Genomic DNA, 15,585 nt, shown 5'->3' with positions numbered 1-15,585 from the left:
ACCACCACACCCCAGCACCTTTCCCACAGAGAGTCCGGCAGGAGGGAAGCATCTGGGAAGAGGTCTGCCGGTGGTGGTAGCGATCCACTCCTGCCAGCATTCCTTGCGTCTTCTCTCCACTGCGGCTCACCCTCAGTGAAAACTTACTGTTTCCGCTTGGGCGGCCAAATGGAGAGAAGACGCCCGGAGTAGCGGCAGGGTAGTGAATTGCATTCTCTACCGCCGCTTTTGCCTGGTCAGGGAGGAGAGGAGAGGCCTTGCTGCCACTGATCTGCACCAGAGACCCGTTCGGGCTTTCCCTCTGCCAAGGGGGCCAACAAATCGGTAAGTCTGATTTTCTTCAATAACAAACCAATTTGAATTGATTCACCCAAAGTGAATCGGAGAATCGATTCGAATCGCGAATCGGGCAGCACTATTAATTACTATTTTTTTCCTTGTAGTTGGTCATCTTTAAATAATAAACACACCAATCCTACTGTAAACCAATTACAGGCATGAACAAACAGCGCATCACTCAAACTATAAAGGCGAAGAGGAAAAACCCTCAGAACCCCACCACCTCCTTGTTTGTGTATGGGTAAACATAGAAACATAGAAATAGACGGCAGATAAGGGCCCACGGCCCATCTAGTCTGCCCACCTTAATGTCCCTCCCCTACCTTTGCCCTGTGAAGAGATCCCATGTGCCGATCCCATTTGGCCTTAAAATCAGGCACGCTGCTGGCCTCAATCACCTGTAGTGGAAGACTATTCCAGCGATCGACCACTCTTTCAGTGAAAAAGAATTTCCTGGTGTCACCTCGTAGTTTCCCGCCCCTGATTTTCAACGGATGTCCTCTTGTTGTCGTGGGACCCTTGAAAAAGAAGATATCTTCCTCCGCCTCGATGCGGCCCGTAAGATACTTGAACGTCTCGATCATGTCCCCCCTCTCTCTGCGCTCCTCGAGAGAGTATAGGTGGTATAGGGTAGGTGGTTACAGGTGTGATCGCTGGCATAAAAAATCTCTTTTGCGAATAATGTAAGGGTAGCTTAAAGCAATGCAAAATTCAACTTCAAATAATCATATTTCAAAAAATAAAGTGCTTATCTGTTGTTGGGGGAACAATCACATCGATGTCAGCCAGCGTTTCTCATTTCCAGTTGCATCAGGGTGTGAAGACAAACGCTCCATCTTGTTTTCAATGCATCAGAAACTATGTCTGCTCTCCCCACAAAGATGGCCGACACACGCCGACTCGGTAGCCATATTTGTGAGAAGAGCAGACATCGTTTCTGATACATTGAAAACAGGATGGACCATCTGTCTTCACACCCCGATGCAGCTGGAAATGTGAAATACTGGCCGACGTTGGTGTGATTGATCCCAATAGATAAGCACTTTAGTTTTTGAAATATGATTATTTGAAGCGTTCCCTCTCCAACCTCTCCTTCTCTCCATCCCCAGATAATGGCTGAATACTTCAATGACAAGGTTCACAAGATCACTCTTGAATTCACTGCAAAGTCACATTCTTCTCTCCTATCCATCATCTACTTTCCTGATCTTCAAGCTCACACCACCCTTTCTTCCTTCGTCCAAACAACTCTGGAAGCTCCCCTTGTCTGGTCCCATCCTCTCGACCCTCTGTCAACTACCACTGACTTTTCTTCCTTCTCTGAATGTTCTAGAATGTTGCCTGAGTAAGACCTGGGCTGCAGTGTCTCTCTCTTATATTTTTAAGTTTTTAGTTCTATTTATTTTTATTTTGTTGGTTTCTACTTTATTTTGTTCCTTTCATCTGCATTATTCATAGTTTTACAGGGTTCTGTACTTTTTTCTTTTAATTTTCACTCGAGCGAGTCAGAAAACATCTTGGATAGGAGGAGTTTGACAGTTATAGAATCACAGCATAACTGTCTACTAACCTAAAGGCCTGGAATGGTTAATTTTCAGCAGAGGTCCTTCCTATCTGCATGTGGTGACTGGAGATCGCTGCGGGGAGATCGTTGCTGGAGGCGGGACCAGTGGAGGCATGGTGGATCGCTGCTGGTTGTTGTCTACGATGGAGCGGCATCTGCTCTCTCATTGGGGAGGAGCTGGTGGTGTCTCAGGATCCGTGGAGTGGGACCCTGACGTGGATTCCTCCTCCCAGTTGTCCGATGGAGGCAGAGTGCTGTATTCTTCGGGAGCTGCCCGTGAGCATCTGCCACCCACCGAGAGCAGTGCAGCCCGGCATTGGATTGTTCTATCTCTGTGCATCTTCTGCCTGGAAGCGATGAGTCGGGGCTGCAGCAGCTGGAAAGCCTGAGCTGATATCTGTCCCATCTGGACTTTTGCCGTAGGAATTATTTGAAATATGCTGAGGCAACAGAGCTGCTTCAGGAAATTGGACTTCTGCCAGACTTATTTAATTTTGTTTTTCAATTTTTTCTTCCAGTTTTCTTCCAATTATTTTAAATTTTATTCCATTGTTTTTACCCCTATTGTTTTTATTTTATTAACTGAATTCTATTGTTTAATGGTTTCTCCCTTCTATTCCTTTTTACATATTACTTTAATTCATTTAGATATCATTTACATAGATTGTGCTCCTATCTGTAAAGTTAGGAATTTCTATAAAATATTCGACCTGCTTCTCTCCTCTCCACTCCTTCCTGCCTTCCATAGTCCTCCCTATCCTCTTCTAACCCCTTTCTCTGTAATATCACCTAGAGCTTGTATAGGTATGTGCGACGCACAATGGAAGAAATAAATAAAAATAAATAAATAAATAAATAAATAAAATACTGTTATTCCTCCCATCTGCCATATTCTCAATCTATCCATTTCCACTGCAACTGACCCTGATACCTTCAAACATGCAGTGGTTAAGCCATTTCTCAAAAAACCCTAGCTGGACCCCACCTACTCATCCAACTATTGCCCCGTCTCCCTTCTCTGTTTCTATCCAAGCTACTCGAGCGTGCTGATCTCCGTCGCTGCCTTGAATTCCTTTCATCTCAACAGATTCTTGATCCTCTACAATCAGGCTTTTGCCTCCAACACTCCACAGAGACTACCCTCACCAAATTCTGCAGTGACCTGTTCATGGCCAGATCTAAGGGCCTTTACTCGATTCTCATCCTTCTTGACCTGTCTACTGTCTTTGATACTGTTAATCACAGCTTATTCCTTGATATGCTGTCCTCACTTGGATTCCGCGAATGTGTCCTCTCCTGGTTTGCCTCCTACCTCTCCCATCACACCTTTAGTGTATGCATTGGTAAAGGGTCCTCCTCTGCGGCTATCCTGCTAGTGGTTGGCACACCCCAGGGTTCTGTCTTGGGACCTCTTCTTTCTCTCTCTACACCTCTTCCCTCAGTGCTCTGATCTCCTCCAATGGCTTCCAGTGTCACTTATAATGCTAATGACTCCTAGAACTACTTCTCTACGCCCAAAATTTCACCTAAAGTCTATCTTAGCCTGTCTGACAGACATTGCTGCCTGGATGTCTCACCACCACCTGAAACTAAATATGTTCAAGATTGAGCTGCTCCTATTTCCTCCTAAACCCTCTGCTTCTCTCCCTCCATTTTCCATTCCTGTAAATAGCATCATTCCAGTCTCCTCTATTCGCAACCTTGGAGTCGTCTTGGACTCTGACCTCTCATTTTCTATGTACATCCAACAGACTAGTAAAGCTATCTCTACAACATGGCCAAAATTTGTTCCTTCCTCTCTTAACACACTACTTGGAATCCTATCTACATTCTTGTAACCTTATGCTTAGACTACTACAATTTACTTCTAACAGGTCTCTTGCTGAACCGCCTCTCCCCCTGGCAATCAGTGCAAAATTCAGCCACACGACCTATCTACTGCCAACCTAGTTACACTCACCTTCACCTCTCCTCAAATCACTCCACTGGCTCCCTATCCACCTCTGCATACAGTTCAAATTCCTATTATCAACTTGCAAGTGTGTTCATGCCACAGCCTCGCAGTATCTCTTCTCTCTTATCTCCCCTTATACGCCTCCCCGAGAACTCTGTTCCTCAGATAAGATGCTTTTATCTTTACTATCCTTCTCCACCACTGCCAGTTCCAGAATCCCCGAAAAAGGGACGAAAAGCACACTAAATAAATTAATAAAATGTGGAGAGCAGAACAAACACATTCCTGCTGGCACACGTGCAGAAGAGAAAATCTTTAGGTGTAGCTAAGAAGCCCAGTGAAGTACACCAGAGGCACAGAGAAAAATTCCAGAAAGAATTCCTTTTGCAGATAGCACGCAGCCATGGGGACACTACCCATCTGTCTAGAATGTCTCACCTATTGCACTGGAATATTCCTTGCTTTTGCTCTGGATACAATCAAAATAAATCCCCCCCCCAAAAAAAAAACAAAAACAAAAAACTCAACCCACCTTTGGAGAAAGAGGAGAATTGAAGTAGTTTGATCTCTCAGTTTGTGAATACAGTATGGGTTCAGGGCATAGCATGGGCACGTTCCTCTGACAAGGCATGTTTTGGGTGAAGGGAGCTGTCTAAAGAATTGGAGAAACACCCAAATAGAAGGATTTAGGATGTGAGCTATCTAACATTGGCCACTGACTTGTCTGCATCCTTCTTATAGATATAGATGCAGAGCTGCTCTATTCGCCTTCCAAGCAGCCAAGCTGAACCCATGGCTAGCCCAAATGATACTCGAGGCCCCCACCTACCTGGACTTCAGAAAATCACTCAAAACCTACCTTTTCAGCAAACAAGACCCTTAACCGACCCTTCAGATAATCTCAGGGCCCCTTGCTCGCCTCATCTCCTCCTTCATGATAGCTCCTATCTCCCCCTGCTTCTTCTACCCTCTTCCTTCTTCATCTGCCAAGTTTGGCTAAATTTGTTGTAAATCCGATAAATTTGTTGTAAATCTTCCTTCTTCATCTGCCAAGTTTGGCTAAATTTGTTGTAAATCCGATAAATTTGTTGTAAATCTACATGTCTATGCAGATCCTAATCTAATTAATGTAAACCGCCTAGAACTCACTGGGTATGGCGGTATATAAGAATAAAATTATTATTATTATTATTATTCCCTCCACTTTCCAGATCTGACAGCTGCATGGCCATGTGAAAGCACCACTTGTGCTTAGTCAGTTTTTTGCTTGTTATCTCTCCAGGAGGAAGGGCTGAATGGCAAGGGGGAGCTGGAGTGGAGGAATGGCCCCACTTTATAAGCTGCAAACTCTGTTTATTGTACCAACAGTATAGTCATTGCCCTTAGTCAGCCAGACCCTGTAGCTTTCTTTTTCAGTGCTCCTCCAAGGCTGTATGGTCTTGGTTCTTTTGAAAGAGTCTTGCATTTGAGACTGTACTTTTCCCACAGGTACCTGAGTCAGTCCTGGAGGGAAGTGTAAGCTGGGTGCTACCATGAAAATTATATATATATTTTTTTTAATTTATTTTTAATAGAAAGCTTTCTGTCAGGAGCTAGAAGAACTGAAGAGTCTACTTGAATGGGCAGCAAAAGTTTAGAGAGGGAAGAGGAACTATAATCAGACCAGGAACATCTATGCATGCCCTTAAAAGAGAGGTTCCCTGAGCTAGAGGAAAGCATTGTGCACAGGATCCACAGGATGCCACTAGCAAGTGTGAATGTATCTCTTTTACTAGTCAGCAGAAAAATATCATTAGACAAAAAGCATATATTATGTCAGTAGGCTGAACAGCATACAAAATACATAACCAAAAATGAGGAAGTAAAGCACTATATTTAAAAAGTTTAACAAATAGGACTTTACACCATTTAATGAGTAGAATTACTTTTTCTATCCAAAGTAGAAACAGACTATCAAATTCTAGCAGTAACATGAACATGAAGATGTTCATTGTATCAGCACACATTATTGTTATGATAGACCATCCAAAAGCTTTTCACTAATACTACCGGTAAGTTCTGAAAATTCAACTGATATGAGCTGTAGTCTTTGCACCTACTGTGGCAGTTTATATGCGTTTTGTACTACTCACCACTAACAGCACACTTTTGTGTTTGTATTTCTAACAACTTTTGATATAAATGATTTTATCTGAACAACTATGGACACTACTTACCATCCTTTGTATATGCTGCATAGAATCCTTTTGGCTTTGGTCTGCTATTTTCCAACTCTAGCTCTATTTCATCTTGATAATTTGTTATTTCACCTATTGTAAATAAATAAAATTAAAATACAAAATGGAAGATTAGGTTCCTACTCGGACAATCTTATTTCCGTTAATACACATAGGAGTCTGTACTATAGGTGAATATCCTCTGGTTGCCAACTGTTGCAGAAAGATGTCAAGCACATCTTTCAGCTCCTCCTTCTTCACCAATGAAGTATAGTGCCCTCTTAAGTTTGTACCAAAGCAATTGATATCCACTATAATAGAAGAAAACAAAAGGAAGATCATGTGGAACTTGCTCAAAACAACAGTACATTTCTATTCTGCTTTGTAATTCATGAAAAAGAATAGTTAGCATGAACTAATAACATAGGTGTACCAAAGGACCACCTTGCTGTGTGTAACATATACAAACACATATGGAGCTCAGTGCTCAACAAACTTATGGCTTTATTAGACATATATGATTACATTTACTTCCTACTGACAGGAGAAAAATTTCAGTTCTGAACCATAGGTTTATTCAATGCAGAAAATAGGTGCATGGAAACTGACAGGGCACGTTGAACAGACTCCAATGTGTATTAAAAGAAAGATTATACATAGTAGATGACAGCAGATAAAGACCCGAATGATCCATCCAATCTGCCCAACCTCATTCAATTTAAATATTTTATTTTTTTTCTTAGTTATTTCTGGGCAAGAATCCAAAGCTCTATCTGGTACTGTGCTTGGGTTCCAACTGCCGAAATCTCCGTTAAAACCTACTCCAGCCCATCTACACCCTCCCAGCCACTGAAGCCCTCCCCAGCCCATCCCTCACCAAATGGCCATACACAGACACAGACCGTGCAAGTCTGCCCAGTACTGAACTTAGTTCAATATTTAATATTATTTTCTGATTCTAGATCCTCTGTGTTCATCCCACGCTTCTTTGAACTCAGTCACAGTTTTACTCTCCACCACCTCTCTCGGGAGTGCATTCCAGGTATCCACCACCCTCTCTGTAAAGTAGAATTTCCTAACATTGCCTTTGAATTTACCACCCCTCAACCTCAAATTATGTCCTCTGGTTTTACCATTTTCCTTTCTCTGGAAAAGATTTTGTTCTATGTTAATACCATTCAAGTATTTGAACGTCTGAATCATATCTCCCCTGTCCCTCCTTTCCTCTAGGGTATACATATTCAGGGCTTCCAGTCTCTCCTCGTACATCTTCTGGCGCAAGCCTCCTATCGTTTTCGTCGCCCTCCTTTGGACCGCTTCAAGTCTTCTTACGTCCTTCGCCAGATACGGTCTCCAAAACTGAACACAACACTCCAAGTGGGGCCCTTACCAATGACCTGTACAGGGGCATCAACACCTTCTTCCTTCTATTGGCTACGCCTCTATTTATACTGCCCAGCATCCTTCTGGCAGCAGCCACTGCCTTGTCACACTGTTTTTTCACCTTTAGATCTTCGGACACTATCACCCCAAGGTTCTTCTCCCCGTCCGTGCATATCAGCTTCTCAACTCCCAGCATATACGGCTCCTTCTGATTATTAATCCCCAAATGCATTTCTCTGCATTGAATTTTAGTTGCCAGGCATTAGACCATTCCTCTAACTTTTGCAGATCCTTTTTCATATTTTCCACTCCCTCTTCGGTGTCTACTCTGTTACAAATCTTGGTATCATCTGCAAAAAGGCACACTTTTCCTTCTAACCCTTCAGCAATGTCACTCACAAACATATTGAACAGGATTGGCCCCAGCACCGAACCTTGAGGGACTCCACTACTCACCTTTCCTTCCTCTGAGCGACTTCCATTAACCACCACCCTCTGGCGTCTGTCCGACAGCCAGTTTCTAACCCAGTTCACCACTTTGGGTCCTACCTTCAGCCCTTCAAGTTTGTTCAACAGCTTCCTATGAGGAACTGTATCAAAGCCTTTGCTGAAATCTAAGTAAATTACATCTAGCATATGTCCTCGATCCATCTCTCTGGTCACCCAATCAAGTTTAAGTTTAAGTTTATTAGGATTTTTATATACCGCCTATCAAGGTTTTCTAAGCGGTTTTACAATCAGGTACTCAAGCATTTTCCCTATCTGTCCCGGTGGGCTCACAATCTATCTAACGTACCTGGGGCTATGGAGGATTAAGTGACTTGCCCAGGGTCACAAGGAGCAGTGTGGGGTTTGAACCCACAACCCCAGGGTGCTGAGGCGGTAGCTTCAACCACCGCGCCAAACACTCCTCAAAAAATTCAATCAGGTTCGTTTGGCACGATTTACCTTTTGTAAAGCCATGTTGCCTCGGATTCTGTAACCCATTAGATTCAAGGAAGTACACTATCCTTTCTTTCAGCAGCACTTCCATTATTTTTCCAACAACTGAAGTGAGGCTCACCGGCCTGTAGCTTCCTGCTTCATCCCTGTGACCACTTTTGTGAACAGGGACCACATCCGCTCTCCTCCAATCCCCAGGAACCACTCCCGTCTCCAGAGATTTGTTGAACAAATCTTTAATAGGACTCACCAGAACCTCTCTGAGCTCCCATAGTATCCTGGGATGAATCCCGTCTGGTCCCATTGCTTTGTCCACCTTCAGTTTTTCAAGTTGCTCATAAACACTCTCCTCCGTGAACGGCGCAGAATCTACTCCATCTTCTCATATAACTTTGCCAGACAATCTCGGTCCTTCTCCAGGATTTTCTTCTGTGAACACAGAACTGAAGTATTTGTTTAGCACATTTGCTTTTTCCTCATCACTCTCCACATATCGGTTCCCAGCATCTTTTAGTTTAGCAATTCCATTTTTCATCTTCCTCCTTTCACTAATATATCTGAAAAAATTTTTGTCTCCCTTTTTTACATTTTTAGCTATTTGTTCTTCCACCTGTGCTTTCGCCAGACATATCTCTCTCTTGGCTTCTTTCAGTTTCATCCTGTAATCCTTTCTGCACTCCTCTTCTTGGGTTTTTTTTTATATTTCACGAACGCCAACTCTTTCGCCTTTATTTTCTCTGCCACTAGTTTGGAGAACTACATCGGCTTCCTTTTTCTCTTGTTTTTATTGATTTTCTTCACATAAAGGTTCGTAGCCATTTTTATTGCTCCTTTCAGCTTAGATCACTGTCTTTCACATCTCTTATGTCCTCCCATCCTAACAGCTCTTTCTTCAGGTACTCTCCCATTGCATTAAAATCCATACGTTTGAAATCTAGGACTTTAAGTATCGTGCGGCCGCGCTCCACTTTAGCCGTTATATCAAACCAAACCATTTGATGATCGCTACTTCCCAGGTGAGCACCCACTCAAACATTAGAGATACTCTCTCCATTTGTGAGGACCAGATCCAATATTGCTTTTTCCCTCGTGGGTTCCGTCACCATTTGTCTGAGCAGAGCCTCTTGAAAGGCATCCACAATCTCCCTACTTCTTTCCGATTCTGCAGACGGAACATTCCAGTCCACATCTGGCAGGTTGAAATCTCCCAACAGCAAAACCTCCTCTTTCCTTCCAAACTTTTGGATATCCACAATCAGATCCTTATCAATTTGCTGTGATTGAGTCGGAGGTCTGTAGACTACATCCACGTAGATAGAAGTTCTATCTTCTCTTTTCAGATCGATCCATATTGCTTCTTCCTCTCCCCAGGTCCCTTGCATTTCGGTCGCTTGGATATTGATCTTTACATAGAGAGCTACTCCTCCACCTTTTTGACCACCTATGTCCTTCCTAAAAAGATTATATCCCGGTATGTTTGCATCCCATCCATGTGATTAGGTAAGAACCTAATCTTCCATTCTGTTACATAAACATAGGAGTCTATACAGTAAGTTACATACCAAAGCAGTGGCAGATGCCTAGGGTGGGACTAATGAGCCTGTCCACAAAACCGAGGACTCAAAAGCAGCATGTTCCCGAGATGACATATCCATTCTGTAGAATCTTGCAAAGGTATAAGAACATAAGAACATAAGAACTGCCATCTCCGGATCAGACCTTCGGTCCATCAAGTCCGGCGATCCGCACACGCGGAGGCCCCGCCAGGTGTACACCTGGCGTAATTTATAGTCCACCATATCTTTATATGCCTCTCTTAAGGAGATATGCATCTAGTTTGCTCTTGAAGCCTAGGACGGTCGATTCCGCAATAATCTCCTCTGGGAGGGCATTCCAGGTGTCAACCACTCTCTGAGTGAAGCAGAACTTCCTGACATTAGTCCTGAACCTGTCCCCCCTTAGCTTCATTCCATGTCCTCTAGTCCGTGTCAAATTGGACAGTGTAAATAATCTTCTCTGCTCTATTTTGTCGATTCCTTTCAGTATTTTGAAGGTCTCGATCATATCCCCACGCATTCTCCTTTTCTCAAGGGAGAACAATCCTAGTGTTATAAGTCTATCCTCATATTCCAGTCTCTCCATACCCTTCACCAGTTTTGTTGCTCGTCTCTGCACCCTCTCCAGTAGTTTTATATCCTTCTTTAGGTAGGGAGACCAATGTTGGACGCAGTATTCCAAGTGTGGTCTGACCATTGCCCTATAAAGCGGCATTATAACTTTCTCCGATCTACTCGAGATTCCTTTCTTTATCATGCCCAACATTCTATTTGCCTTCTTTGCCGCTGCCGCGCATTGTGCCGACGGCTTCAGGGTCCTATCTATCAGTACACCCAGGTCCCTTTCTTGTTCACTCTTCCCCAGAGTTGCACCTGACATTGTATACTCGTATTCCTTATTTTTATTGCCTAAATGCATTACCTTGCATTTCTCCACATTGAACTTCATCTGCCATTTCTCCGCCCATGTTTCTAACCGACACAAGTCGCTCTGGAGTTTCTCTCTATCCTCCTGCGATCTGATTGCCCGGCATAGTTTTGTATCGTCTGCAAACTTGATGATCTCACTGGATATTCCTTCCTCCAGGTCATTGATATAAATATTAAAAAGGATCGGCCCAAGTACGGAGCCCTGGGGTACACCACTAGTCACTTTCTCCCAGTCGGAGAACTTCCCATTTATGCCCACTCTCTGCTTTCGGTTTTCCAGCCATTTGCCTATCCATCTTTGTATATCTCCCTCTATGCCATGGCTTTGTAGTTTCCTGAGAAGTCTTTCGTGTGGAACTTTGTCGAACGCTTTCTGGAAGTCCAAGTATATTATGTCCACAGGCTTCCCACTATCAATTTGCTCGTTTACGGTCTCAAAAAATTGGAGTAAATTCGTCAAACATGATTTCCCTTTCCTGAATCCATGTTGACTGGGTTTCATCAAGTCGTGTGCGTCCAAGTGCCGGACTATGCTATCCTTGATCAGTGCTTCAACCATCTTGCCGGGAACCGACGTAAGACTCACAGGCCTATAGTTGCCCGGTTCCCCTCTCGATCCTTTTTTGAAAATTGGCGTGACGTTCGCTATCCTCCAGTCGTCCGGTATCTGTCCAGTTCTGATTGTCAGGTTTGCAAGTTTGTGCAATAACTCTCCAATTTCAACCTTCAATTCCTTTAAGACTCTCGGGTGAATTCCATCCGGTCCAGGGGATTTGTCACTTTTAAGTTTGTCGATCTGATAGTATATCTGGTCTAAGTCCACTTCAACTGTGGTGAGGCTGTCCTCTATTTCTCCTGGAAACACTTTCTCCGCTTCAGGTATTGTTGAGGTGTCTTCCTTCGTAAAGACAGACGCAAAGAAGGAATTTAGTTTGTCTGCGATTTGTTTATCTTCCTTGATGTACCCTTTTCTTCCCTGGTCGTCCAGGGGTCCCACTGCCTCTTTTGCAGGTTTTTTCCCTTTCACGTATCTAAAGAAGGGCTTGAAGTTTTTGGCCTCCTGGGCTATTTTTTCCTCATAATCCTGTTTGGCATCCCTCACCGCCTTGTGACATTTCTTCTGATCATCTTTATGTTTGTTCCAGGCTTCGGTTGTCTTTATGCATTTCCATTTTTTGAAAGAGTCCTTCTTTTCTTTTATGGCTTCCTTCACCTGTATGGTAAGCCATGCCGGTTCTCTTTTGCTCTTTGTTCTCCGATCTTTGGAAATCCTCGGAATGTAGAGATCTTGTGCTTCTGTGATAGTATTTTTCAGTAGGGACCATGCCTGATCTACCGTTTCAAGTTTGTCCACCATCTTCTCTAGTCGTTTTTCTACCATGGCCCTCATGCAATCGTATTTACCCTTTTTAAAGTTTAAGGTGGTGGTTAAGGTTTTGGCATGTTTCCCTTTCCCGATGTCAAGTTTAAAGTTGATTACATTGTGATCACTCGTTCCCAGTGGAACCACGACTTCCACTTCTGTTATCGGTCCCGTTAGGCCATTTAGGACCAAGTCCAAGGTGGCGTTGCCTCTTGTCGGCTCTTTTACCATTTGTTCCAGGAAGCAATCCCCTAGCACCTCCAGGAACTTGGCCTCCTTGCCGCAGTTGGAGGTTGCTAGTTTCCAGTCTATCCCTGGGAAATTGAAGTCTCCCAATATAATTACATTTCCCGTCTTGCATTCTTGTTTGATTTCCTCCATCATTTCTGAGTCAGTTTCCTCCGCCTGTCCTGGGGGACGATAGTAAAGGCCAATTTTCGTATCTGCACCATATTGACCAGGAATTTTGATCCAGAGTGACTCAAGCTTCTCTTTCATTTCTGTTGTAACCATTTCAACAGAATCTATTCCCTCCTTAACATATAGAGCAATACCTCCACCTTTCTGCCCTACTCGATCTCTTCTATACAGTTTGTATCCCTGTAGTACTGTGTCCCATTTGTTTTCTTCATTCCACCATGTTTCTGTTATGCCAATGATATCCAATATGTCATGTCTTGCTATTGTCTCTAGTTCCCCCATTTTGTTACCTAGACTTCTAGCATTCGTATACATACATCTAAATTCCCTTTGTGTTACCTTTTTAGACCTTCTACTCTTGGCCGTCCCTATAGTTTCAAATACGGTATCCTTTACTGCTCCTGTGTTATCACCCTTGTTTGCTGTGTGGTCGTCCTCTCCTGTGTCTGAGTTGTCCCTTCCTGCTTTTTCTCCCTTATTGGCTGTGGGGTCGTCTTCTCTTGTGTAGGAGTAGTAGTCCTTGGCTTCTTCGTCGGGGCATCCTGCTATCCGTGCCATCGACCGGTGGTCGACTGTCGGCTTTCCCCTATCTTTCAGTTTAAAGCCTTCTCGATTGCCTTCTTCATGTTGCCTGCCAAAACTCGTGCTCCTTCTTTGTTGAGGTGTAGTCCGTCCCTTCTGTAGTACTTGCTTTTTCCCCAGAACGCCGTCCAGTTGCGCACGAAGTCGAAGCCTTCTTCTTCGCACCATCGTCTCATCCAGGCGTTGATTACTTGCAATTCCCCTTGTCTCTTTCCATCCGCTCTTGGTACTGGGAGGATCTCAGAGAAGGCCACCCTCACCTCCCTGATCTTCAGTTGTCTTCCGAGTGAGCGGAGCTGGCCCTTCAGAAGCTGCTCTACCGATCTCTTCGGGTGGCACTGCCCTGGTCTCTGCCCAGGAAGCAGCTATACTTCTAGTTGAATGAGCTTTGAGAGAAATAGATGGATCCAAGCTAACCCTGTACACCCCCACCCGCCTCCTCCGCTCTGAAACAGAAACATGCCTAAGCATCCCCCCAGGAAGGTCTCTCCTGTTAGAAACTGCCCGCAAATGCTCCTACAGCCACTTCATCCCCCCAACTCTGGAACCAATTTCCCCTGCAAATCAGAAAATCTGTTGACCAGGTAAAAAGGAGTTATACCATAAACAGCCTTATAACAGAAACAGCCTAACTTAAACAACACCCGAGCTTAATGCAATTCACAATAAAAGGGTGTGACATGGTCATTTTTCTTCAGGCCAAATGTATTCCACTGTGAATGTTTGCTTGTAACCCGTTCGGAGCTACTGGGAGGATATGATAGAAATCGAATTAAATAAATAAATAAATAAATAATGTATGTCAACAAAATTGCTATACAAATCCATCCGGCAATAGATGCCTTGGAAACTGGTCTGCCTCGTCTTGACTGACTGGTTAGAACAAACAGATGGTCAGAAAGATGAAAGTCATTTGTCCGTTTAAAATAGAGGAGTAAAACTCCCCTTACATCCAGTCTTGCAATGTCTTATTTTGCCTGTTGAACCTCCTGGTTGATGTGAAATGCTGAAACAACCTTTGGTAGAAAGGTACCATGCGGAGGACAATTCCTGCCTCTGTGATCCTGAAGTATGGTTCTCGCACAAGAGTGCCTTTGATTCCAAGACCCTTCTCGCTGAGACTATTGTTACCAGAAACACTACCTTCACCGTGAGATCCAGAAGACACCTTTTGAAAGTGTTCATATAGGAGCTTATAAAGTCCTTTAAGGACAATGTTAAGATTTCACATCAGACAGAGCTGGTGTAATGGAGGTCACAATCTGAGCGCCCCCTTCAAAAATCTGGTCACATCCGGATGAGACGCCAGCAAGACCTTTCCCACTCAACCTCGGAAGCACGAAAGGCCTGTCACCTGTACTTTGAAACCAGGCCTTTATCTAGTCCAGCCTGAAGAAATGCAAGAATCACCGGGATCAGAGCCTTGAAGGGCTCCACCTTATCTTTGGTGCACCAGAGCTGCAAAGCACTCCAGGCCTTAGCATAGGCCACAACAGTCGAAGGCTTTTTAGCTCAGAGAAAAGTAGAAATAACTACTTCTGAATATCATTTGCATACTAAGGCTGAGCACTCAAAAGCCATGCGGTAAGACCAAAGCAATCTGGGTACTCCATGTAGATTGGACCCTGAGTAGCTCCTTATGAACTAGTAGCTTGATGCATCTGTCCCATTGGAGCCTTACTAGATCCATATAACATGGCTGGTGAAACCAATCTGGGGCTTCTAGAATCATACGTCCTGGGTGAATTGCGATTCTGCGACTGATTCAGTCCACCATGGCTACAGTGGAAACACATAAAACAATTTCCTTTCTGGCCAGGGTTGAGCCAACACATCCAACTCTGTGCTTCATGGTTTGTTTCTTCAGCTGTAGAAGCGATTTGCCTTCTTGTTTTTTGCTGAAGACATTAAGTCCATTGCTGGAATTCCCCAAAGTTGTATAATAAGGTCAAACGCTCTTCAGGACAGAGACCATTCTCCTGGGTCTAGAGTGAGCTGACTGAGAAAGTCAACTTGCATGTTTTCACTCCTACTACTGGGGTTGCAGACAGTGCCTGAAGACAGACCTCTGCTCACCTGAACAACATCTGCACCTCCAGATGTAATGGAGTATGCCTGGAACCCCCTTGTCTATTCAAATATGCTACTGCTGTGACATTGTCTGAGAACACTCTGGGACAGATTCTCAAAACTAAAATCTGTCTTTCATGTGCTCGTTAACCAGTTCCAGCCTGTTTAGTGTGCATGTATTTTAGTGGCGGATTATTAAAACAGCTTGCCAAGGTCTTTTCCAAGTTTTCTAGCAGTCTCCAATACTGCCATGCAAATGTAGTACA

The 15,585-nt window shown here is 43.8% G+C and overlaps 1 protein-coding gene across 2 annotated transcripts in view; it reads right to left on the bottom strand.

Annotated features, from left to right (window-relative positions):
- BRF1 (BRF1 RNA polymerase III transcription initiation factor subunit) overlaps positions 1-15,585 on the bottom strand; it is a 360,212-nt gene that overhangs the window by 84,495 nt on the left and 260,132 nt on the right. For both annotated transcript variants that reach the window (XM_033952886.1, XM_033952885.1), the window contains exon 10: positions 6,074-6,166. In XM_033952886.1, coding sequence (XP_033808777.1) covers positions 6,074-6,166 — 93 coding nt within the window. The remainder of the gene's footprint in view (positions 1-6,073; positions 6,167-15,585) is intronic.

Source organism: Geotrypetes seraphini, chromosome 7 (genome assembly GCF_902459505.1).
Source record: "Geotrypetes seraphini chromosome 7, aGeoSer1.1, whole genome shotgun sequence".
NCBI classification, from domain to species: Eukaryota; Metazoa; Chordata; class Amphibia; order Gymnophiona; family Dermophiidae; genus Geotrypetes; species Geotrypetes seraphini.
The sequence above is the reverse complement of the archived record's forward strand: the minus strand, read 5'-3'. Positions and strand labels throughout refer to the sequence as shown.